This window comes from Chelonia mydas, chromosome 2 (genome assembly GCF_015237465.2).
Source record: "Chelonia mydas isolate rCheMyd1 chromosome 2, rCheMyd1.pri.v2, whole genome shotgun sequence".
Classification (NCBI taxonomy): domain Eukaryota; kingdom Metazoa; phylum Chordata; order Testudines; family Cheloniidae; genus Chelonia; species Chelonia mydas.
Window position 1 is genome coordinate 77589323 of NC_057850.1, and position 26544 is coordinate 77615866.

General features: G+C 44.4%; 1 protein-coding gene across 7 annotated transcripts in view; it reads left to right on the top strand.

Moving 5' to 3' along the window:
• The window catches only part of KCTD1 (potassium channel tetramerization domain containing 1), a 145968-nt gene that overhangs the window by 25904 nt on the left and 93520 nt on the right, over positions 1–26544 (top strand). The window contains exon 1 of one of the 7 annotated variants that reach the window (XM_037892717.2): positions 19633–20300. The exons of 3 other annotated variants lie outside the window; for them this stretch is intronic. Coding sequence is in view for 2 of the 4 variants with exons in the window: in XM_037892714.2 (XP_037748642.1) it covers positions 20875–22701 (1827 nt within the window). In the remaining 2 variants the exon portion in view is untranslated. Of the gene's footprint in view, positions 1–19632; positions 20301–20557; positions 22702–26544 lie in introns of those variants that run through there. 3 more of the 7 variants (XM_037892714.2, XM_037892718.2, XM_043539701.1) reach the window with 3 other exon arrangements.

Sequence of the window (26544 nt, forward strand, 5' to 3'; positions counted from 1 at the left end):
ATATGTCCAGAGCTCTTCCAGTTAATTTTGCGACCAATGTGGTGGTTATGTGAGCTTCAGGAATTTTATGGAGAGTGCACAGTCTCTCAAAGGTGAAAAAATATTCAGCAATATCACTGGATTCATCATACTGTCGACATAGTCGCTCCCATTTGTGGATTGTTGGGGAAGGATGGTTAGGGTTATCCAGTAGATTCCGCTCAGCCTTTGCCTTCTCCAACTCCAGTTCATGCTTCCTGTCTTTTTCCTTCTCCTCCATTTCTTTTTTCCTTTGCCTCCATAGCTTTCTTGTGGGCAGCCTCTTGGTTTTTTTCTGTCTCTCTCGCTGCCTCCAGTTCTCTCCTGTGGGCAGCCTCTTTGGCTGTTTCTGTCTTGGGCTCTGTCATGTTTGCCTCTCTGTTTTTAACTAAATTTACACCCGAGAGTTGGAAATAAAGCAAACAAAAACTTGGCTTGTCAAAAAAATATATATATAGGTTGTGCTGTAACTGGATACCTATGTTCTCTGGTAGCGATTGTCCGCCTACAGAAAAATCAGTGGGTTTTTTTTGTTTTGTTTTTGTTTTGTTTTTTTAAAAAGAACACCTTTGTCTCCAGGCAAATAGACAGAAAACCCCTCTAGTTGCTCTTCAGTTAAGAGGGGGGAAAAAAAAAACTCAGAGAACCCTTTGTTTTCTCTCCCCCCCCTTCCCCCCCGCCCCCCCTCAGCTTTGAAAGTATCTTGTCTCCTCATTGGTCATTTTGGTCTGGTGCCAGCGAGGTTACCTTAGCTTCTTAACCCTTTACAGGTGAAAAGAAGTGTGTTTTTTTTTTTTTTTTTTTTTTTTTTTTTTTTTTTTTTTTTTTTGTTTTTTTTTTTTTTTTTTTTCCTCTGGCCAGGAGGGATTTAAAGGTGTTTACCCTTCCCTTTATATTTACGACAAGACGTATTGGAGCATAAGCTTTCGTGGGTGAATACCCACTTCGTCAGATGCATTCGACGCAGTGGGTATTCACCCACGAACTCTTTGCCACATTTCACAGGAGAGTTCACAGACCATGAAAACTGATGTGTTTTTCACAGCCGTGAATTTGGTAGGGCCATAGTTATAATGGATCACAAATTGAATATGAGTCAACAATGTGGTGCAGTAGAAAAAAGGCTAATATCATTCTGGGCTGTATTAACAGGAGTGTTGTATGTAAGACGTGGGAAGTAATTATTTCTCTCTACTCGGCACTGGTGAAGCCTCCGCTGTAGTACTGTGTCCAGTTCTGGAACAGCACACTTAATAAAAGATGTGGACAAATTGGAGAGAGGGGGAGAAAATTGATTAAAGGTTTAGAAATCCTGACCTATGAAGAAAAGTTTAAAAAAACAAACAAAAAACTGGGCATGTTTAGTCTTGAGAAAACAAGACTCTGTGGGGAGGGGACTGATAACAAGCCTTCAAAAATGTTAAGGACTGTTAATAAAGAGGATGGTGATCAATTGTTCTCTGTGTCCACTGAAGGTAGGAGAAGTAGTAATGGGCTTGATCTGCAGCAATGGAGATTTAGGTTAGATATCAGGAAAAACTTTATAAGGATAGTTAAGCTCTGGAATAGGCTCTAAGGGAGGTTGTGGCATTCCCATAATTGGAGGTTTTTAAGAACCAGCTAGACAGACATCTGTCAGAGACGGTCTAGGTTTACTTTGTCCTGCCTCAGCATAGGGGACTGGACTAGATGACATCTCAAGGTCCCTTCCAGCCCTACACTTCTGTGATTCTGTAGCGCATTCTATCTAAAGAGCTCAAAATGCTCTGCCAGCTTTAATGAATTAAGCATCAGAGTACCCTTGAGAGACTGATATTAAATTTCTATGAGTCTGTGATTATTATATTTATATTCTGATAGGGCTCCAAGGTCTAGGGCTCCATTGTGCTGGGTACTGGACAAACACAAAGACAACCACTGCTCTGAAGGGCTTGCAATCTGAAGACAAACAAATGCAAGATTGTGGATCCAACATACAAGCAAAAGGTTATGGTGAAGAATTGGCACAGCTTTGTTCATTACATGTATTGTAGGTTGTTTTTGTGGGGATTAGCAATAGGTTGGAAGGAAATAGGAAAAGGAACAGAAAGGAAGCTTGTCACCTGTCTAGTCAGGATCAGTTGGCTGGGTTTTATGGCATCATGGCAGAGGTGGAGAAGGTGGGGAATGGCAGAGGCCAAGAGGGTTGGGGAGATGGAAATACTGTGATAAGGAGGAAAGGGAAGAAGAGGAGGCAGAGGAGAGCTGTGGAGGGAGCTATTGGAGAGCATGGGTAGGTGAGAAGAAATCAAAGGGGAACATTCAGAAAATTAATTTAAGTCTAGGCTACCCAAAGTTCCTGATAGAAACCAGATAAAACTGAAAATCTAAGTGTGTAAATGCTGTATATGCTCAGTCCTGAGGAGCAGTCCCTGGAGCCCACTCCCTGTCTTCAAGCAAGGGCAGAGAAAGAGTAGCAGCTCAACAGACTTTCAGAAGCCTGAGCAGATGATAGGAAGCAGGTGCATGAGAGCCCAGTGTTTCTATGAAAGAGAAGGAGCTAACCTGCTTTGGTTTTATGTGTGGTTTTTTTTATTTTTGTTTTTTAAACTGTTCTGATAATGACTGCTTGAATGTTCTTCTTTGTATGCGTGCTTGTTTGATGAGAAATGTGCAAAGGCATTTAGGGACTTGTGGCTTTGGTGCAAGGCAATTGGCAATTAACAGAACATAAGTTGTCTCTGGCAAGTTATCCTAGCATAGAATTCCTTTTTTTTTTTTTTTTTTTTTAAATAATTAATTTGTTTTGAAGCAACTTGATTTTTCTAAAATGCAGGAAATTGAAGTCAGTGTTCCAAAATGTTCCTGTGAATGGATTCCTTCTCTGCCACTTTCCCCCTCACATACTCCTTTCGCTCCCTACTTCTGTTCGTCCAGTATGCCTTGCAGTGGCTGTATGCCGTTTGTCATTGTGGGGAGGCTGAAATGTGGCTTGGAAAGAACTTAGCAGGTGGGTCTGTACCCATGTATTGAGATGCTGTAGCCCATAGAAAAAGGAGAGACAATGGGCTGCATCATCTCTTTCCCATACACACCAGCAGTGTCTATTCAACTGGCTCTCTGAGCCCCAAGGTGCCATTGGGGCACTGGAGTAGCCAGCTGTTGTGACGTTCAAGCAGGGATGTGAGGAGGTGCAACAGGGCTATAGGTATATGCTTGGTGATGGGATGGGGGAATATCTCCTTTCCACAACTTTCAAATTGGTTGTGGACAACAGTGTTCTTCCAACAAGTTTTGGCTGGTTGCAGGGGGTGCGGGAACTGATGACACAGGAAGAAAAAAAGAGCAAAGTCTGAAGGTACATTGAGCAACAGCTCAGTGGATTCTCTCCCTCATCCCCCCATCTTTTCTTTCCATGACAACCCATGCCTAATATTTGTTTAGCAGCTAGTCTCACTAGGCAGGAGCAAACTGCAGTTGCAGCCTCCTTCCAAAAGATTCCTCTGTTGCAGAGGGAGCAGAGTGCTAGGTCTTTGTGGGGTGAAAGAGAATGAGGTGAGTCTGGGGAAGGCTGAGGAGAGACTGGTTGGAGGATCTTAGAAGGAATTTGTGGGAAATAGGGGAGCCTGGAAGGCCTTCATGTAGAAGTCTGGAACGGGAAAGAGAGGAGCCTGGGCATTTAGTGGGAAGGTGAGAACTTGGCATGTTATCTGAAGACGACTGCCGCTCAAAACCAGAGCCAGTTAAAGATGGCACCATAAGAGGAAAGGCAGGAGAAGGCCACACTAAATGCTTGGGAGTTTGTTTATTTTTTCCACGTCGGACAGCCAGATAGAAACTGGTGATGCTGGAACTTTTTTGGGGTGGCAGTGAAGGGAGGCATGGTGGACTTAGTGCTTTTGGAGGGATCTTCCTATTGTCCTCCATCACCTTTTGGGGAAAAATTACTCTATTGGATAAGGCTGACAAATGCATGAGTCATGTAAGATGTGTGCTGCTTGGGAGCCCTGTCTCAAGTCCAAATCTTGGTTCTACAAGCAAAGCCAAAACAAAATAGTCTTCCTGACAGAAACTCTACAGATGTTGAAGAGGGGTGCAGGAAAGGAGGAATCGCTACAAGCCAGCAAGTTGGGTGCTGTGTACTTTTTGCCAGCAAATCTCCTTTACCTAGGCTTTGCTTGTGGAACCAGGATTTGGACACAAGAAAACACTGCTAAGTGGTATGCATCTCAGGTGACACACGTGCATCTGGGCAGCCCTGTTGTGTCTCCCTGCAGCAGGAATGTCATACATCCAGCAGGGCTGTAAGAGTTCGCCCATGGTGTTTCCTCTTGTCCATTAGAGGTAGCTGTGATGGAGAAACTGCAAGAAGCCAGGCTGCCTCTTCCTCCATTTTGTGCTCTCCTGGTGGATCTGTGGGTCAGGGAGCAGTTGGAAGGTGAAATGAGCACAGACTGGGGGACAGGATGGGTTTCAGGGGTTGAAAGGTGGGCAGGAGTTGAAAGGGGATAAGGACATAAGAAGGAAGACCAATGGGAAGCAGGGACAGAATGGGAAAAGCTGCTCCAGAATCTTCTAACACTTATTTGCAGTCTATCAATCTCCAAGACCCACCCCAATCCCTTGCCTCCTCAACAACCCTCACCTGTTCCAGCTGCCACAGGCTTCCTTCAGCTACCTGCCTCTTACTGTCACTGGCTCTCATGGTTGCTCCTGGCTTACCCAACCCCCACACTGACTTTCTGAAGCCTGAGGGATAGAAGTCCTGTGTCCTTTCCAACTCTGCTCCATTGTGGTTATGGTTAGAATGGAAGAGAGAAAAGCTGAGGGAAAATAGTGACTTGTTTTTATCTGGAGTATCTATCTTGTGATTATCTAGAGTGAGAAATGGCAAGCATGGAGCTGTACATGCTAAACTATATTGCACAGCTACACTGAAAGCCTTTGGACACCATACTCTACAACAGGGGAGTTTTCCACAGGTCAAGAGCCATCATTTTCCAATATTGTTCAGCATACAAATATATGGTTGGATGATTTTTAGAGTATTTGCCCTTTTGGAAAACCTACTAATCAAATCTCTTATCTGTGGAATGGTAAATTCTTGCATGAAAGTGATACAGATCTTGTTAGAGCAGCAGCAGTACCAGTATTATTGGGGCTTAATGCCAATGGTCTAAAAAAAGTAGCTCAACAACTATGACGGCGCAGAGCAAGAGGAAGTCCCATGCTCCCCAGTCTAACCTCTAAAGAAATAAAGCCAAATATTTGATATGGCTGACTTTACTGGAAAGCGTTTAGCTCTGGTGCCCAGATTACCAGTGATTTTTCCCTGAAGGCTTATGCATTTTGCAGTGAACATAAACAGCATAGCATGGATCATAGTTCTCAGACGACTGCAAATAGCTGAGGCAGAATACCTCTTTTTGGGCTGTATTAGCTGATCAATACTATGTACCTGCGGATGCAAAGATGTGGGGTTTCCTGTGGGACTAGGAAAGAATGGGTCTTATTGGAACAGAATTTTTTCCACAGATTCCAAGGTCAGAAGGGACCTCCTGTGTAACACCTGCTACAGGACTCCCCCAAAATAATTCCTGTTTGAACTAAAGCAACTCTCTTGTCTAAAATAGCAGCAGGAGGAGCAGAAAGAGGTGGTACCACTCAGCTGGGTTGTGAGAGATCCAGGGTTCAATTCCCTGCTCTGCCTGGTGTGGAGCAGGCATGTGAACTTGGGTCAGCTATCTCTCCACAGGTATACCCTAATCACTGGGCTAAAGAGTATTCTTGGGGATTTGGATCCAGGGGATTTTGTTTGGGTTTTTCTTTTTTGACTTGTTCATGAAGTGTTGGTTTGCAGTCATCAGCAGTATGTCTGTAATGCCCATGTGACAAACCTAGCCACTTCATTATCCGGCAAATCTCTTTCAAAACTGATTGATTACATCATTAAGAGCTATATTAATGTTCATTTCTTGTGTCATTTTTTACTTGAATAGGATTTCAGGGGAACTTGGAGAAGTCTTTTTTTTTTTTTTTTTTTTTTTAAACATGGTGTAGGAAACTGCATTGCATGTGTTCTCCGCTACAGCTACTGCTGTCTATATTGTACCTGCTTCTTTCTTGACATACTACTACACATTGAGTTACCTTTGGAGGTTCTTTTTTACTCCGTTCTAAAAAGCAGGCAACAGTTCCTAAATGTAAGCCCACCCCAGTGTGAATAGGTAACACATGACCGGGATTTTATTTTTGATACGTTGTCCTTTTGAGAAGGAATAGAAATATAATGTCTTTTACTGGAGGGAATGGGTCTCTGAGGATGACATGGATGGTGAATCAAGTGCTGCTTTGTCTATTACATCAGTGAAGACTTGTTTATCAATGTCATTTCAACCAGCTCCTCTGCAGAGGTTTGGCCTACATTACTGACTTTGGTCAAAAAACAGAGCCACATGGTTAACGGAAGTTATATCACTGAACCATACACAGGAGATTTGCCTGATACAGTTAGAAATTATTGAAAAATTCTATTTTGGTGGAAAAAATAAAAATTTGAGCATTTGATATTTTGATTGAAAAATTGAAAATTTTCATTTAATTTTTAATCTTCACTTTGTTTCTGTTGTCAAAAATTTATTTTCCTTTTTTTTTTCTCCCATTGGAAAAGGTTGGAAAAAAGAGGGTGGGGGAAGAGCGAAGTGTGAGGGGTGTGTGGGGGGGGAGGAGTAGGGGAATGAGAAAATGTGTGGGTTTTTCCAAATTTCTCACCTTTTTATATTACTTTTTTGTCACCTTTTTCAATGGGGGGGAGAGGTGGGAGTGAAAAATGAAAATGTTGTTTCCCTACCACCACTTTTCCCTTCTTTCCAGTTGAAAAGTAGGAGGAAAAAGTCTTACTTTCTCTCACTTAACTTTTTTAAAACTTGTATCACGTTATCCAGTGTGTGGGAGGAGGAAACTAAAAACCGTGAGAAAAGGTGGACATTTTACCATGATTTTGAAACTTAAAAAAATGGGGGGGGGGGGGGGGAATCTATATTTAAAGTTGTTTTAAGTGATTTTTTTGGTTGACACTTTTAATAGAAAACAAGTTAGTCTGCTCTAGATATTGCAGTCCTCCGTCTACAAGTGTGGTGGCCACTTCAGAATACCTGTGTTAAAACTAAAGCATGACGAAATAAGATTGTACGATTGGCTGGCTTGTTAGAGGTACAGTGGAGTGAGGTAATGCTTTGTCCTTGGACTTTGAGATCCTCCATGAACTTTGCATTCATGGTGAGACCATAAAAAAAGCTAACATCACCTTTCCACACTCTTCCCTCTTCTCCCCCCCCCCCCCCCCCGGGCACCCGATATAGGCCTTTTATAAATGTATTTGCAGCATGAAGGCAAGCCATTATTGATCTATTCCAACTGGTGCCTTGAGCAATGACTGCTCGTTCCTTTATAAAAAGCATTTTTTTCCCTCTTGAATATGCCTATATAGTTCTGCCATGTTGTTTGTGATTATCTAGCAATGAACCCCTCTGTACTTGCTGAAATAGTGGCATGCTGGAAGAAAAATACTGTACAAGAGTGAGCTGTGATGAATCCGCTGAGCAGTCACAGGCTAGCAGAAAAAGAAAACGTTCTTTGGTAGTTGGGACGACAGTTGGTCAAGAGTGATTTGTTGAGGCAGTGTGGTATTTGAAGGTAGTTACGTTTGAGAGCCGGTGGGTAAGGAGCTAGAAAAGCTGTTCCTGAGCTGACTTTATTAAAAACCCACCTAGATGTGGAGCTGTGTAAAAGTGGAACAGCAACATGAAGGGGCCACAAAGAATATGTTGGGTAGTCCTTAGCCTTGGCCAGGGGACCTGCAAGATACCCAATTACCTCTAGGGCTGAAATGAACTAAGAGGGAAACTAAGTTAATGGCAACCTTTTCTCCAGCCCTAGTCAAGTCATGTGTCAGAATGGGACCCATCAGATAACAGAGCCTATTCGTCATAGCAACTGAGGTGCCTCTGAGTTGTGGTACACTTGGTGCTCTACTAAGTACTAAAAATGGCTAGTGTGCCACAGCACTTCAGCAACCCCATCAGGTGAAGATGATTAAAAAAACCTTAAAGAACAAGCTTGCTCATGAGATGTGCACCGCTTCCTTGTTTTAGCCAAAATATGGTATGAGAATTCTCTTCTTGTATTATTTCAGATGTGACCAAAGCTAGGAAGTGCATGTGAAATTTGATGTGCTGCCAATGGAATATTAATTACTAATTATCTCAAAGGAATGTTAGGTTTTCCCTAGTATATTCAGTGGTGTAGTGAGGAGCCTTCTCCCTTGACTTAATCAGAACAATTCAGTAGGAGTCAAGTAGCTATTTTAAAAAAACCCTAACTCTCTCGGATCTGACAAGCTCATTTGGGAAGGAGAGATGAACAAACTCAAGCTAGCTCCCATTTAAGATGCACGAGTTTTGCCTATCTCAATCCTGGTCTTTTGAGGGAGTCTTTTATGGCTGCTTTGCTTTCAAAACTAATTCTACCTCTGTGCTATGCGTATTACTAAGATTCCATAAACATTCAGATACTGTTGGATTTAGAGAGGTTTTTGTTTTTATTTTTATTTGAACTTTTTGAAGATATCAATAAAAAATAGGCCTTGCTGAGAAGAAGTAAGTTTTTTGAGGTTTTAATTAAAACTACAGAAGCCAAAAAAAGAGAACTGAGGATGTGCAATGCTATATCTAGAGATGGGTAGAAGCATACCATCATTATTACAAAAAAATTGCAAAATTGAGTTTTTGTTAAAGGTAACCAGATGGATAGTACTAGATACAAGTACTAAGACACAGAAATAGGTAAATCACTGCAAGTGTTCTCATGCTGTTCTGCCTAGGTGCCTTCAAAAGAGGTTTGCACCCACTAACTCTTAAATCCTGTTGGAAAAAAATTGGGAACTACTGGGCGATAAGCCTTTGTGGAAAAACTGGCCACTTCATTTAGGTGCCAAAATGAGAACATTAGATACAGAAGTCTCAGCATCCATTAACTGGGGCTAGGCACGCTTGAAAATCTGGTCCTGAACATTTTGAGGCCAAAAGCAGTTCATTCTCAGTCTTTGACCCCCTCTTCTGAGACTGTCAACAAAGTTGCCAAGATGTCTGTTTGTGATGTGGGGACCTATCCATTAGGAAATAGGCCCAAACTAACAACTTATTTCACACTGGTCTCGTATCATTTGGCCACCGCATTACCAACCCCAAGCATTCAAAAATCATGAGACTAGCTTAAAAATCATGAGGGTTTTTTTAATGTGGGTTCTTTTTCTTTGCCTTTAGGGTGCACTCACTTCACATTTTCGAGCTTGTCTCTGCAACCATGAAAGCTAGAAGCTTCAATTTAAACAAAAGTAAAGTTAAAATTTTCATGCAATCTCTTGATACCAGCATATGGAGCTTTAAGAGAAACAAAAAAACTTGTGAGACTTAAGGGTTGGCAGTGCTGTCATGGATATTACTGCATGGGCCACATTCGTACCAGCAAACAAAGGTTTTATCTGTCGTTTTATGAATTTGCCAAACCATCTGTTCCCTGGGAAACTTTACTTAAATTTGGAAAACCAGACTGATATAAAATGTCAGGTTGTTGAGACAGAGGTGGTTAAATTGTTTACAGCTGCCTGGGAATTAATACACTTCCTTTCCTATATAGTGTAATGCATCGTATTTCTCAGCCAGGTGCAGGACACCACATGAGGTTCTTGTAGAACATTCAGTTGGCACAAGAAACAACATTTTTAAGTCTTCACATATAACTGAGTTACCAGGGCTCAATAATCATTTTCTGGCAGATTAGTCCTGCCCTACAGCAGGTTTTTATGATCATTAAAGCTAGAATGAAAGCAATGGGCCTGGATTTCACACTTTTTTGTATCCTGCTACACTGGGGCTTTGATTTGTGACTTGTTTTTCTGTGCAGTGGGTGCTTTGACACCATTCTGAAAGAAAGAAACTGACAGTACACAAATAAATAAGCTAAATTGTAGGAACAGTTCCACAAGGGGGTAACTGCCACATTAACTTGGAGAAAAATATTTGAAATAACTTGATAACCATTTTCCAAGGCTGCTCATGGAGAGATTGTGCACTTGTACATTTTAATTGTGACCTTGTGGGTTATTTGTTTGCTTGTTTTAACAAAGCTCAGAAGTCCTAAGAACCAAGGACTCCTCTATCAAATAATTCTATAACAATTTCAGCCCTGGAATGCGAAAAACGATGGCTTTGAGACAGTCTGGCTAGACAGCATAATTTGAGTGTTTTTTTTTTTTTTTTTTAAATTTTATCAGCAATTTAAATGCTGTGAAAGGAACCTGAATAGTGATCTTCAATGGAAAAAAAACCCACCCCCACTGATTTTGATGGGCTTTGGATCAGGCCCTTAATCTTTCACTCATATAAGCAAGCAGCTAACTAAAACAAGGGCAGCTTAGTGATGAAGAAACGGATGTCTGAACAGGGTTGCATATTTAAAAAAAAAAAAAAAATCCTCAATTTCCTATCCTTTTTCTAACATACCATATGCCCAACAAAATACACTTGCAACTATCAGCAAAGTCTTCCTTTTCTTCTGCTTTTAGCAGAAGTGCAACGCTTCGCTCTCTCCTTTCTTTACTTAAAAATGTAGAACTGTTTCAGGTGGTTTGTGGGGTTTTTGTTGTTGTTTGGTTTTTGTAACTGTCTTGAGCCTTTAACCTAAATAATATAGAATATATTTCAGCTGCAGCCTACATGCCTTAAGCTCTATCTTGCATCCTGGCCTCTGCCTTTTAAACCTCAAGCACTGAAATTCTGAACAGATCTCACCACAGACTTTGCATAAATAGTTATATACACCAACATCATGTCCTAGTCCCTCTCAAGTGCCAGCCAAACCAAATTGCTGTGGCACATAAACAATTCTGCTCATTTTCATTTCCATTAATATACTGCCAAACACAGTAATAGTCTAAAACTTTTAGTGATACAAATAAAATATTATATCGTGGACAGCAAGAAGGAAATGCAGTTTATTCTCACTCAATCAGGGGATATGCTTTTTCCCCTTCAAAGGCTGATAAATATTATATCCTAGCGTAATCCTTGATGCATACTCTACTTACATAGTTTGTGTGTATAAATCTTATAGCATAACTAGAGATTTATATATGTGACATCGCAGTGAGAAGGCAATATTAATTATGTCATTGCATTATTACAATGCCAGAAAACTTCTTGAGTTGGCCAAGAGCAGATGTAGGTGCAGGAATTATATAAACCTACCTTGCCAAAACACTACCAAATGAAGCTAAGACAGGAAAAAAAGAAACTAATTAATTGTATTTGAATGTCAGTCATGACATTCCAGAGACTGCATTTTCTTTGCTAAAAACCATCTGAGGGAAGCTACAGCAATTCTTAATGACAATACATTTTGTGTGTCATGTGAGCTGATCCAATTTAAAGTGGTTAAAATGTGTCCCCAGAAATGTGAGGAGGGTTTTCAATCAACTTAAAGAACTTTAAGTATGCAAAAGCCATACTGGGTCAGATCAAAAGTCCATTTAGCCCACTGTCCTGTCTTCCGACAATAGCCAGTGCTGGGTGCCCCAGAGGGAATGAACAGAAAAGGTAATCATCAAGTGATCCATTCCCAGCTTCTGGCAAACAGAAGCTAGGTACACCATCCCTGCCCATCCTGGCTAATAGCTATTGATGGACCTATCCTCCAGGAACTTATCTAGTTCGTTTTTTGTTTTTTTTTTAAGCCTGTTAGTCTTGGTCTTCACAACATCCTCTGGCAAAGTCTTCCACAGGTTGACTGTGCTGTGGGGGTGGGGGTGGGGGGGAGAGAATACTTCCTTTTGTTTTAAACCTGCTGCCTATTAATTTTCATCTGGTGACCCCTAGTTCTTGTTTTACTCCTTCTCATAACACTTCCTTATTACTTTCTCCACACCAGTCATGATTTTATAGACCTCTATCATATCCCCCCTTAGTCATCTCTTTTCCAAGTTGAAAAGTCCCAGTCTTATTAATCACTCCTCATATGAAAGCTGTTCCATACCCCTAATAATTTTTGTTGCCCTTTTCTGTACCTTTTCTAATTCCAATTTGATTGGAAAAACCCACAGGTAGACAGACACTTAGTGGTAGGGTTGCCAGGTGTCCAGTTTTTGATGGAATGCCCGGTCGAAAAGGGACACTGGCAGCTCCAGTCAGCAGTGCTGCAGGGCTAAGGCAGTCTAGTCCCTACCTTTCCTGGCACCTTGCTGTGCGCCGGAAGTGGCCAGCAGGTCCACCTCCTGGGGGAGGCACAACAGGGCTCTGCACACTGCCTGAGCACCGGCTCCACACTCCCATTGGCTGTGCTGGGGAGGGGGGGGTTCCTGTGGGTGAGAGCAGCGGGCGGAGACTCCTACCCACCCTCCCCTGCCTAGGAGCTGGACCTGCTGCTGGCTGCTTCCAGGGCCCAGCACAGTGCCAGGACAGGCAGGAAACCTGCGTTAGCCTCGTTGGGCTGCTAACCAGGAGCCGCCCGAGGTACGCCCACACCCCAACCCTGAGCCCTAACTACCAGTCCTGAGCCCCCTCCAGCACCCCAAACACCTCATCCCTGGCCCCACCCCAGAGTCTGTATCCCCTCCTGCACCCCAACCCCCTGCCTCAACCCATAGCTCCCTCCTGCACTCTGAATCCCACAGCCCCAGCCTGGAACACCTGCCTGTACCCTCATCCCAGAGCCCATATGCCCTCCCATATTCCAAATCCCTCTGCCCCAGCCTGGAGCCCCCTCCTGCACCCTAAACCCCTCAGTTCTGGCCCCACCCTGGAGCCCACACCCCAACCCCGTGCCCCAGGCCAGTGAAAGTGAGTGAGGATGGAGGAGAGCGAGACACTGAGGGAGGGGGAATGTAGTCAGTGGGGGCGGGGCCTCAGGGAAGGGGTGGAGAATGGGTATGTGCTTGGGGGGGGGGGGGGGGAGGGGAGGGGGAAGCATGGGGCTAGGATGTTCGGTTTTGTGACTAGAAAGTTGGTAACCCTACTTAGTGGTGCACTCCTCACAACATAGACACCACAAAAGGAACTCCTAAAGTACACTACAAAACAAAGACACTAGCTAAACAAACTGTTATCATATAGTAGAAACCAGCTGTTTTAAATTGCAGTCAGCATCACAGAACCAAAGAAAAATATAAGCTGAAACATTAATTTTTACTTAAACCATTAAATAATGCATTCCATAGTAGCCTCAAACAACTTATGAAAAAGCTGCTAAAACTTCCATAAATGGGAATGCACGAATAAAATGGGACTTCAAATGGCTCGAGAGACCTGAGAGTATAGCTCTCCTGTATTTTGGGGGGGAAAAAATGCATCCCCTTCTTTTGCAGCTGAAAATAGGAGTCTCAAAAGGTCTTAATTTTCATCGTGCTAGCAAGGTGTGTGAGACATATGATGCTAAAGTTCTTTCCCTGAAGAATTTACAGTCGAAATAGACAACACTGCAAAAAAAACAGTTGTTAGAGTTCCATGCCTTAGTATTGATTGGCACATCACTTTTGGTATAGACTCAGGGAAAATGCATTGTGTTAAAAAATTATTTTATTTTTTTTATTTTCTCTTCTCTCTCAATGTTAAATGTGTACACCAGTGGTTTTCAAACTGTCCGTCACGACCCAGTACTGGGTCACGGAATGTAAGGCACTGGGTTATGGCGGCTCCAGTCAGCACCACTGACCGGGCTGTTAAAAGTCCCGTCAGCAGTGCTGCACAGCTAAGGCAGGTTAGTCCCTACCTGTTCCAACACCATGCTGTGCCCCAGAAGCAGCCAACAGCAGGTCCGCCTCCTAGGTGGGCGGGTGGGGGGGGGCGCACACAGGCCTCTGCGTGCTGCCCCCGCCCTGAGCACTGGTGCTGCTCTCCCATGGGCCGGTTACTAGCCAATGGGGGAGCTGGGTGGGGGGTGGTGCCTGCGGGTGAGAGCTGCTTACATGCCTCCACCTAGGAGCCAGACCTGCTGCTAGCCACTTCTGGGACACAGTGCCTCTGCACCCCAGCTGCTCGACTGACCAGGACCTGCCGAAGGTAAGCCTGCACCACAACCCCCTGCCCCAGCCCTGAGCCCCCCCTCAAAACCGTAGCCCCTTCCTGCGCCCCCAGCCGCTCCTGCACCCCAATTCACTGCCCCAGGCCAGAGCCCCCTCCCACACCCTAGACCCCTCATCCCCAGGTCCACTGGGTCACAGGCATCAACAATTTTCTTCAACTGGGTCTCCAGGAAAAAGCTTGAAAACCACTGCTCTACTGTGTACACACATCACATTGTGCCTGTTCCCCTGGCTCCCTCCAGTGCACTATCTGGCTTAATGACATCCAGACAGTCTGTCAATGAGTCATGCCTCATGAACAGCTATATGCACATAGTTGTGTTCCATACCATCCATTTCCTCACCCTCCTACCCCATTCAGATGACTAGTGACAGGACCTATTACTATCTTCCAAAGAAGAGGCTCCATGGTGAGCCAGCTTACATTCCACCTTAGTTCCACAGCCTGCCAGGAATATGGGTTGGTGGCTGCTCCATGGAGCTGTGATCACATATGTGGTTTTTGGTATGGTTCATGGAGTCCTCAACACTTGGCCTTTTTGCAGTCAGAGGGAGACTCTGGAGTATACATACCCACAATGGGCCAGTTTGCAGGCCCTTTCCTGCCTCTTCCACAATCTTTTATTAAAGTTTTGCTGCATATCCCCCCACCTCTTTTTATTTATGTACATCCTATCTGTGGTCCCACAAAGTCCAGAGACTTCATCACTCTGCTTCTGGCATTGTCCAAGATGGCCTCCCATTAATCCAGGAAGAGGAAGCTAGACAACGGGGTGGATTATCTGTGACACAGGGGCCTATTTCCTGTCACCTGTTTGTTCATATATTTGAGCAGAGTTTCTCTGGGTGGCATCCACTGACTCCTAGGACTTGTTCTCTGAGTGGTGGGCGTTGTCCAGGGTTCTTTGTTCAGTGTCCTCTGAATTCCTTGTTTTTACTCTGTAACCTCACTCCCATCCCTGTTTTTGCATTATTTGTCCCCCATATGTAGCTGATCCTTTTTGTTTTGCAACCTCTTCCTTTCCTTCAGGGATGATCATTTGGTTTTTTCTGGGAGGAACCCACTTCTTCTCAAGGATTAAATAGGGTCATTTTAGCACTGCCCAAAACAGCCATTTCTCAGTGCAGGATGAGGGACCTATTCCCTTACACTTGTTGGATCACACATTTGGGCAGAATTCCTCTGGATGGTGTTCAATGGCACTTTTTTTTTTTTTTTTTTTGGTAATAGTGCGTGTCTTCTCAATGACCCCTTCCAAATCCCTCATTCTGAACCTTGATCTCCTCATCCCCACTCTGGTTTCATTCTTCATTTCCACAAGCCACTTAGGTGACCCTTGTGTTCTGTTTCTCCTTAGCTTCTGCTAAGGGGGAAAATGTTGGTGTTTTCATAAACAGAATCCCCTTTTGGGCTCTGCACTACAGAAGGCTCAAATAGGTTTAATATGTCCATTACAGCACTTGGCCTTTTAAGGATGGACTTCTGGGTATTTTTAGTTCTTGGGGAAATCCCCATGAAGCACCTGACTAGAAGGGACACATGACCAGGTAGAATAATGGGAACTGGTGATTACCTACAAGGACTATATGAGAAGTAGACTGAGTTCAGGTTGAAGGAGATTAGGAACTGGAAAAGATCTGGTGTGGGACTTTTCTCCAGGCAGCTATCCTTTTGCAGGCTATTGTGAAGAACTGTGGAACTGGTGAGCTGCCTGTGCAGAGGGATTGAAATAGGAGCAAGACTAGCAGGAAGCAGTGATAAAAGTCCTCAAAGGGCTGGGGAGCTGGATACAAGGGTAAAGAGTTGAATACCTTTAGTGTAAAACCATTAATAAACCAGAACCCAGAGGGGAGATCTTAATTTGGAATACTAGTTCTGTGGTATATGAATACTTAGAGGGATTGAAAAAGAGGGAAACTGAGGCCAGTGGTGAACCTTAATGTGGCAGGTACTTTGATAGTGTTATGTGGTGTTTAACATCCTGTTAGTTAAAATGTGTTTAATGCTGCTTGAAATATGCCTTATTTTATCAGTGTGCATAGGGCTTATGTTAGAATAGACCCCAATCCTACGATGTTCACAGTACTCATTGCAGAACTGGGGCTTTGAGCTCCTAGGAAGCTGGAGTAGATGTGTTGATTGGGGTTTAAGTAATACCATGACCGATAGAATTAGATGACTTCGGCAAAGAGGGTTAGGCAATGTAGAATTATTCTCTACAGTCCAGTTTCTGTTGCTTTTAGCCAATCTAGTTTTAAATGTCTTGAGCAATGTGGCTCCCAGTTCTTTTGGGATACACCTGTGCAGGCTAAGTCTCCCCTCCAGGAAGACTTCTTACCTGATATTCAAGATGAACTGTTAATTTCTCCCCAATTACAATCCCTTGTAAACTATTTTCGTTCTCTAAATTCCCTCCTGTTTGTTGAGGGGTCTAGAATTTGTAGTGAAGCATGTAGTGATGTTTATATTAAGGTTGCCCAGGGTGTCCTTTCTCCTCTCCAGCCTCACTCAAAGTTTTTACTTCCTTTATACTTACTCATTATGTACTTGACTCCACATGCAACTCCAGGTCTGTCAACGTTGTATATTTCCTGTAATCAGAAATCAATGATTGAAAGAACATCCAGACATAACTGTCAAGCTGATGGCTTTTCTTTTTTTACACTTTAAAAATAAGGGTTTTTTGGGGGGGGGGTTCCCCCTTTTGTCCTCAGGGGTATGGAATTCTCTTAGATACATGCGTTCATGTTTTCTGTGATCCTCCTATACGATAAAAGTAACCATTTTTAAAAATGGAAGTCAATTGTTAATTAGCTAATTGTTTTTAGCACATATGGGAATTAAATTTAAAAATAAAAAACTCTCTAGGACATTGGTAGATCACTAGCCCTTGAGATTGATTTTTTTTTTTCCAAGGTGAACAATTTCTCATTGTGTCTTTCAGATCTTATCCACAGCATAGTCTCTCAGCTTTGTAAATGTCTGTTCTGACTTAGTCCTCTTCAGTGTACAGTCTCCTAGATTCTGGCTCAGGATTGAAATAGCAGATGATAGAAAGTTATTTGTATCAGGAGATTATTTGGATAGTAAAAAATCTCCCTATATGATGACTGCCTTTAATACTCCGCTCTGTTATATTAGTGTAAGCACAGTGACTTCTTTGACTTCTGTGTAATTACTCTGGTGTAACACAGTACTCCTTTCAATTATATTTTGGGCATGATAGTTAGGCACTTTTTCTGTAGCATCATGTTGTGCTTATTTCAAATTTGTCTAATCTGCTCTAAAGTTTGCACATCAATTCTACATACTAATTTGTGTTTCTTGCAATTATCATTAATAATTTTAGTGCAGCAGAAAGAGTGCTATTGCTTTAGCAAACTTCATATATGTGTTCCTCCTCCAGAGGCTATACTGAAGCTTAGCCTTGTGTAAAATAACTGACTGTCTGGTCTGTGACTCACATAGATTACTTTAAACTTAAAAGTGTTCTAGAAAGCTTAACGAGTAAAAGTCCTTGGTTCTCAGCATTAAAGAATTTCTGACAAATTAATATGCCTGCTTTAATTGCCAACCATCAATTTTGCAATTAAGATTGATTTCAGGTGCAATGACCGCCCACAGTAGCAGCTTATATTTATTTCAGTTTATAAAACTATATATCAAGAAATCACCTGTCTGACAAAAAATAGCTGCAAACTGATCAACAGCCACCAAAACTCCCACAATACTAGAGGTGGAGTGGAGGAGGAACTTAAATTTGTATTGAATCTGAATCTATATCACGAACAAGCTACCATATTTGAACTTCATAGTATAGTGAGGAATATCAAGCTTTGCCTACAAATATTTATCTGAATGGAGTTAGAAAATTCTTACTGATGAAATATAAACTGAACTGCACCATACATGGGTGTAACTAACCTATTAGTGGAGGTGCAAATTTATTTATTTTGGGAGTGTGGTCTGAAAAGTAGCTTTCCATTGAGCATGAAGAGTTCTGTTCAGAGAATATAATAATGGTAATCTCTTTTTTTGAGGAGGGGGGCTTCATCCCACAGTAATTCTCAAATATAAATGTATGTTTACATGCAGTGAAATAGAACCAGGGCTAAAAAGGCTGTAAAAATGAATTTGTACTCTAAAAAGTGACCAAAAATGGCAAAACTTTATTAGACAGATCTGCTTTCTCTGAGTATTCAGTTTCTCTGATGTTTTGTTTTTTAATTTTTCTCTCATTACTGCAAAAATATGGTAGCATAAGAAAAAATTGGATTTTTTTTCTTGACTGATCAACAGAACTGTTAACTAAGTTACACAGGTAGTGCTGCAATAGGATCTCCATTTTGTTCAAATTATGCCCACTTGGGCTGCATAGATAAAACAGAGAAGGCAATACGTGTGCACAAGTGTAATTGAAAGCATCATTTGGTCATCTGAATATTTCTGGTGGTGAAGTGCATACAACACCATCTTGGCTTTTAAAGCTGGTAGGTTTAAAAAAAACAACAACAAAACCCTTACACCTGTAAACTTAAACTTCTGATTTGGAAATTGACATAATACATGTAGAAACCACCTGATCCTACTTTTACAAAGTCCCTTGTCAAAATATGACCACACTTTATTTTTACTTATAGGTGAGCCATATATAGATAGAAGCAGAGGCCTTCTTCACAAGAGAGAAGATTGCCATCATTCTTTCGTATCCTCCAATAAGATTAGTAAAGAATGTGCACTCTCCCCTTCAAATTTTGTGTATTAGACTAGCTTTGTATTATTCATCCATAGTTTTTATGGATCATTGTACTGCTGAACTGAACTCCATATAAACTGCCCACTACCAAGGCTCTGGCCATTACCTGTTTATAAACAAGGATTATTAGTGGTAAGCCTACAGGGTGACAGACTCTTGCAAATAGACTGAGGTGGGCATTTTAAAAACAAATGCAAATTATTATTCGAGTTAAAATGTGTTATGAGTTCTTGCTGACATTTGTGCCATCTCAGAAAGAGGTGATCTGGTTTAACAAAATTGCTCTACAACCAATCCCTTCTTAATATTATAAAAACAAAATTCATGTGGAGAATGTCAATAACTTTCCATCACCTTTGTGGATCACAATATCCACAGACTCCCCTTTTACCTATGAATCATATCTGGGGTATTCTGGTACCTGTTCTGACTTGTCTGTCTCTTCACATGATTTCTTCCTACCTTTGTTCTAGTTGAAAATACACCAACTACAGAAAAGGGTGGGGGAAGGGTATTTTTGGTCAGTGAGGAGGATAGGGGAGGAGCAAAAGCACCGAGTAAACGTCAATTAATTTATCCAGATTTGTGATATTAAGTAGTGATGGTGGTGTTTAAGGTTTCTGATCACTTCCTTTCCATGTGGGGGGACGGGGGGGATTGTTTGTAAAAGAAGCCGCTGCGTATGTTTTTGTGCTGTTTTGACGAAGTTTTTGAATGCTCACAATGTAGAAAACAAAAGTGAGAGGAAGGGAGAGAGACGATCAGAACAATACTGAGATAAGTTTGTGAAATCTTCAAAATGTCACCGGAAAAAAACGAATGATAGTAATGAGAAACCGAGCACGACTCGGAGCTGCTGAGAGGGTACTAAGTGGTGGATTTTGTCACTAGGATCCAGTGTTAAAATGATCAAGCTGAAAATAAGTTTAAGGCTTTTTGCAAAGCTGGAGCGGAGGAAAACGTTGGTGCCTGTGTTCTGCCAGGCTGGCGCGGCGCTTTGCGTGTGTGCAGCTGCCTGGCCTCGCGGTCCGGATAGATCTGGACTGCCTCTTTGCCTGCGGAGTGTTGTGTGGGTTTTCCTAGCCCCGGCGGCTTCCTGTGCTACTTGCTGGCTTCTTAACAACAAGGCAGGAACCAAGCGGGCTGTTGGCAAAGCCGGACGCAGCAAGGCTGCGAGCCGGTCTTTAGCTAGCAGAGGGGGGAGAGCAGATCTCTTCTCGGAAAGGACTTTGCGCGGGACCTGTACCTACAGCCTGCACAGCCAACTCGGCCTCTGTGGGCTTCAGCCGGGGCTCTGCTTCCCGGCCGCTGCAGTGTCAAGGAACCCGAGCCTGGTCCGAAGCGGCTCCGAGGGCAAGGGGGAGCCAGGCTGAAGTGATGACACGAAGTTTCGCTCCCGCCGGCGTCCCAGAGTGAGTTTCACTTTGCTGCTGGGGGCTTGTTAGAGCAGCGAGGCAGGGAGGAGCCGAGCCGCCCGTGTGCAGTGCCTGCCCCCCCCCCGCCCCCCGGTGTCTCACCTGCTGCCTCTCTCGCTGCACCGCGGGCCTGGGGGTGGGGGGGGGGAGCGGGCTTTACCCGCTCGGGAGGCTGCTCCAGCGCCCAGCACGGGGCGGGACCCCCGGGGGGGCGATGAGGGGCGGGGGGGCCGCAGTGCTGCTCTCCAGGCATCACTTAGAGCCCGCGGGCTGGCCGGCAGGGAGTGAGGGTAAGTAGCTCCCGCAGCCTGGGCGCTGAGGCCGGCGGTCGCTCCGCTGGCGTCCCCCCCTACCGCGCACCGCCGCCTGCCTCTCCGCCCTCCCCCTGCCGCGCTCTCCCTTCCCTCTCCCGCCGCGCGGCAGCCCCCGCCGCCGCTGGGAGCGCGCGGCCCCTTTAAGAGCCCAGCTTTGCCTCCCGGTAGCTGAAGGTCATTAAACACAAAAGCTCTCCAGCGCTGCGGTCCAATATAGCGCATGCGCCCTGCCCGAGGACTGGCAGGGAGACGGCAATATGGCGAGAATGCCTGGCAGCGGCGGCGACTGGAACACCGGCAGCGGCGGCGGGGAGAACAATGCGGGGGACCGGCCGCCGGGCCGCGGCGGCACCCACCGCCCCCACCACTACTGCAGCGCGGGGGAGGACGAGGACGGGGAGGACGACGATGAGATCCAGGAGGTGCAGATAACGGGGGACGAGGAGGACGGCGCCGATGGGGGGTTCCTGCTACTGGACGAGGAGGAGGAGGAGGAGGAAATGGGGCTGGAGTGGGACGCCGAGGAGGAGCCGCTGGAGCCCGAGCCGGTCCTTATGATCAGTATGGACCGGGGCAGCAGCGGGCTGGACTCCTCTTGCGGCGGCGGCCGCCTTGGAGGCGGCTGTGGCGGCGGCATCGGGGCAGCAGCAGCTGGGGGTGCCCCAGTCCCCGCTAGCGCCCGGGGCGCGGAGGACTCGGACCCGGAGACCGACCTGCTACTGCAGCGCCCCGAGCGGGCCCGGCTGAGCGAGAACACCCGGCTGGCCACCCGCTACGCGGTGCGCATCTTCCGGGAGTACCTGAGCGAGAAGTCCCAGAGCCCGGACTTCGAGACCATGGACAAGGGGGCGCTGTGCCGGGTGCTGCGCTCCTTCTACGCCGAGGCCCGCTCCAAGAGCGGCCAGCTCTACTCCAAGTCCTCGCTCATCAGCATCCGCAGCTCCCTCAACCGCTACCTCAACGAGCCGCCCTACTGCCGCACCCTGGACCTGACCAAGGACCCGGAGCTGCGCGCCGCCAACCTGACGCTGGCGGCGGTGATCCGCAAGCTGGAGGAGCAGGGCGCGGGGCCGGTGGTCCAGAAACAAGCCATCACGCGGGCGGACCTGCGCAAGCTGTACACCTGCAGCGTGTTCAGCACGCAGAGCCCCTTCGGGCTGCTCAACAAGGTCTGGTTCGAGACCTGCATGTACTTCTGCACGCGGGGCCGCGAGAACCAGCGCGAGCTGGAGGAGGACTCCTTCGGGCTGGCCATGGACGAGGACGGCCGCAAGTTCGTCTACTTCAAGTCCCTGGGGCCCTACCACAAGTCGCGCTCCTCCTCCTGGAGCAAGAAGCGGGCGGAGAGCAGCGACGAGGAGAACCTGCCCCGCATGTACGAGACGGGCACCGAGTTCTGCCCCTACTCCAGCTTCGTCAAGTACCTGGCCAAGCGCAACCCGCTCTGCAAGGCCTTCTTCCAGCGGCCGCGGGACCACTGCAGCGAGGGCGATGTCACCTGGTACGAGAACAAGGCCATCGGCAAGAACCTGCTGGGCACCCGCATGCAGATGCTCTCCAAGGCGGCCAAGCTCTCCAAGACCTACACCAACCACTGCATCGGCGCCGTCTCCATCGCCACCCTCAACAGCATCGCCGGCATCGGCACCAAGCTGGGCGGGCACCACCCGCACCCCGCCGGGGCGGCAGGGGGCTGCTACACCGCCGCCCAGGCCATCCTCAACGGCGGGCACCGGCACCGGCCCCCGCCCGCCCCAGCCAACACCTACATCCTCCCCAAAGACAGCGACGTCCCCCACGTGAAGGCGGAAGCGGCCGCTGTGACCCCGGCCAAGCGCTCCCTCTACGAGGCGGTGTACACTGGGGCGGCCGCAGCCGGGGGGGATGCCTGCGGCCCCTCCTCGTCCCCCAAAAGACTCTGCCTCCGCCCCGCCGAGCCGCTGGACGCTGCTGCCGCCGCTGCCTCCGTGGTGGTGGTGTCAGTGAAACACGACCCCCTGCCTCTCCTCCTCCCCGAAGCCAATGGGCACAGAAGCACCAACTCACCCACAGTAGTTTCACCTGCTATTGTTTCCCCCACACAGGTAACAAGAAAACCCGACCCATCTCTGTACACAACCCCTCCTTCGCTTCCCAACCCTCCCCCCCTCCAGCGCCTGCTCCAGCCAACACCAGACCCCTTTCCAAGGACCAAAGCACACTGCGCACCCTGGGACACTTCAGACAGGCAGCTGCTGCCTCTTTGACCTTCTAGTGCAAGTCTCACTGTACAGGCATGAAATAGTCTTGTTGCAAGTTACTAAACTTCCGTGCTCTTAGCGCGCCCCGCCCCCCATTCCCCGCCCCCCATGGAGCTCTCTAAGTGGTTGCACTGATTCCTGATTTCTGGTGTTAGCTGCAAGTTTGGGCTCTCTGTGACTTAGAGCAAGCTTAGAGTTAATCACCTTCCTTGTGAGAAGGAGGTATGAAATCCCAAATCACTCCTAAGCTAAAGTTTAGAATTGTGTTCCCAGAACGATAGGATTAGTAAATGGACTGTGCAGGCTCCTGCTTTCTTTTTACAGTAGGTGTGAGAGTTTTATGTAAATGAAGTCAAAATATTAAATAAGAATTTGAAAGATAATTAGCATGCATGATCTTGATGTGCTAATGAGTTGTTTAAATAACCTCATAAATGCAGGAAACAGACAAGAAAATACTCAATTACACCTTAGTAAAGAGGGTGTAATTTTAAACTGTAGAAGTTTTCAGGAGAGTTAATGTGACAATTGCATTCATCTTGTGTGTGTTTATTAAAATAGCTCTGTTTCCTGGCAACCATTATTTAAAAAAAGTAAATTGGCTTTAGTTGCACAGTTGCATTAGTTACCATTGTGTCAAAATAGACAGCATTCGATAGTGTCAAAATATATACTAACAGCAAAATTCCTTGAGTTAGCCATAGTGTAACTGTGGAAGGAGATGAGATTGGGTAGGTATGTTTCATGTAAGCCAATTAGCCTTGTCAAAACCATTGAATAGGTATAGGTTTTGGTGTATGCATCAACAACCCTTCCACCTCTACACATGCCCCCTTCTCCCAATCCTTTCCTGTTGATTTTTTTGGTGGGTTTAAACCCAAAGTTACCTTAGGACTCTTAATTAAAAGATATACTGAAGAATACTTTTACTGTTGAGTTGGAAGTAGGAATTCATTCTAACTAAATCTGTAAAACTTTCTTTGGTTATGTTGCACTCCGTAAAATACTATGTTTCAGGCAATACTTTTAATGCTAGCTGCAGTAGGTGATTACAAAACACCCTCTGACATTCTGGTGTCAAACAATAATCATCTCAGTCATAGGCCTGAAAGAGCACTGTTCAGTGAACACAGGTATATGACATGCCTGAGCAGTTTTCAAAGTGGAAATACCAGTTCTGGACAAACTGACCCTTTCAAACAGTTTGCCAGCTAATCAACCAGCCTGAAGGCTAATTGAAAAAAAGAATCTTTCTGTGAATTATAGTATTTATGTTGTCTAAAATAAATGTGACCTCTCCTTACTAGTGGGGGGTTTTGGTCACTTGAGTGCACTACTGTAGTTTGATCTCCTGCTGTGTATATCTGGTGTCTTTGAATAGCTTAGAGGGTTGATTATGAGCAGATAGTGTTTTTGTCTAGCTTCTTATTTCAGATATAAGCTAACTCTCTTCACTATATTTTTAACCATAAACTTACCCATTCATTGGCTTATGACTTGGAAAGGTATTTTAGTTTAGAATAGCTCTGTGTACATGAGTAAGGAAGAGACAAAGGGAGTAAGGCAACTGAGCTTGACAGACAGATGTTTATGGTTAAACACACTTTTACTTTTATCAAGATGGGCCACTTTATTCGTCTTAGTTAATGTAGTTCTCTTTGAGTCATAATACTGTATAGTTTGATACCAGGCCGTATCTTGAAATTTCTGCTGCTGCTTATAATGCTTACATAAAGCTTACCTAAGGGGAAGTTTAAGTGCAGTACTGTCGTCGTTTTTTTTTTTTTTTTTTTTTTAATACCAATGACAATTACAGACAAAAAGCCAGGCTATTAAGACAGAAATAAAAAGTAGATGTTTTTCTTTTTTGACTATATCAAGAAAGAAAATGAGAACTCGGTGACAATGTTAGCGTCAATTTTGAAGTAATTATTTGGGAACGTCCAATTCATCCTTGTATAGCTCATCTAATGGTGAACAAACTACACACTCGCTTCTGAAGAAAAGACTCATTTTGCTTTCTTTACAAAACTGATTTAATTTAAATCCTTACTGATAGTTGGGGGAAGTTTGCTGTTCCAACTGATGCTGGAATGAGCAGTTGTTTTTTTTGTTTTTTTTTTTTTCTTTTTTCTTATGGGACATATCACAGAATGAAAATATACCGTTGCTTTGTAAATGTGGGATAGAATTTTTTTTTTTCCCCACCATTTTTAAATAGAAAGTCAATGTTAAACTTTTTCTCCTTTAGCTACTTTTGTATAATATAGCTATAATGATTGAGGTCCAGGGCATTTCCTGGGGAAATTAATGACTGGCTCGGGTTAATGGCCCGAGGCATCGCTTCAAGCCATCAGCTATCCCAGCTGGTCATTAATCCCCAGGAAATGCCCTGGCCCTCCATCATTATTGCTTATAAAAAAAGACTTTCTAGGCCTTATTAACTGAGTAGATCTCCTCAAGCGGTGTGACACTGAAGTCCATTGTTATCAAGAAATCAGTAATATTTGTCAACTTGACAATTGCAGACTGCTGTTATTGACCTCTATTATGAGTTTATTCATAAAGGGACAGATTCTGCCTCCCTAGTGGCATAAGGTACAACTCAGTGTGAAAAGTGGCAGAATCTGGCCCACCATGAAAACTGAGTTACAGTGTGTTTACGCTGTGTATGTGTGCGTTTTTCATAGCGTTAGTGACTTTAAGCAAGGTATAAAAGAGGAGTGAAACAAAAGTATTAAACTGGATTTATTTAATGTATTTAGTTCAGAGTTTGAGAAGGCTATTTAATTTTATGGATTATCGTTGCTGCTTCGTCTTTCTTCTTAACCCTGAGATGTCTTTTAGTGCTGTTTGCAGAACTGCTGTAGGAGCCTCCTCCTGAGCCTTAAGGTACATTAAGTGTTCGTCTTGACACATTTTGATCCAGCTATTGCTTTAGGTTGCAGTCCTGAGAGACATTATACAGTATATTTTAAACATACACTACCGTACCATCGTGCCACCACCTTCACTTCAGTCTTTATTTGCTCTGAAGCGTAGCAATTTTCCTGCCACTAACAACAGTACTTCAGCTGAAGTTGATGACAGAGGGATGTAATTTAGCTGTTGTTCATCTCTAGTATTATTGAAAGATGAATAATAGCTGAAGTTTAAGCTTTTGATGTAGCAATGTGGTAGCTGTTGAGATTTATAGACTTGATACATACTGAACTTAGTACAGTTATAATAGCCAAAAATAGGTCTAAGAAAAACAGATCGGCTTCTGCCAGGGGGGAAAAAAAATTACCCATCATTTCAGAAAAAGCTTCTGCTATGGTGGTTCTGTAGCATAGTTGTGTTTTAGGTACTTCTGAAGAATTCCATAAATATCAAAATATAAATCCTATCAAACTTATAATAGTTAAAGCATGAGCAGTGTTTGCGTTTGTCATCACTCTATGTTGCAAGTGTTCATCAGGCTTTCAAAGTTGAAACCAGGGCTAGCTTTCTGTTATGGAACATGTGAGTTTTCATTGCCTTAAATGCTTCAGAGAAAAGCCATATGTTGACAGAATTGAAATCAGAACCAGCTTTCTAAGTTTTGAAAAGGCAAGAGGTGGGGGGGGGGGGGGGGAAGTACTTTATCTCCTTAAGTATGCAGCAGACACAGCTGATAAGTCTGTCTGGGGTTTTTGGTTCATTTTT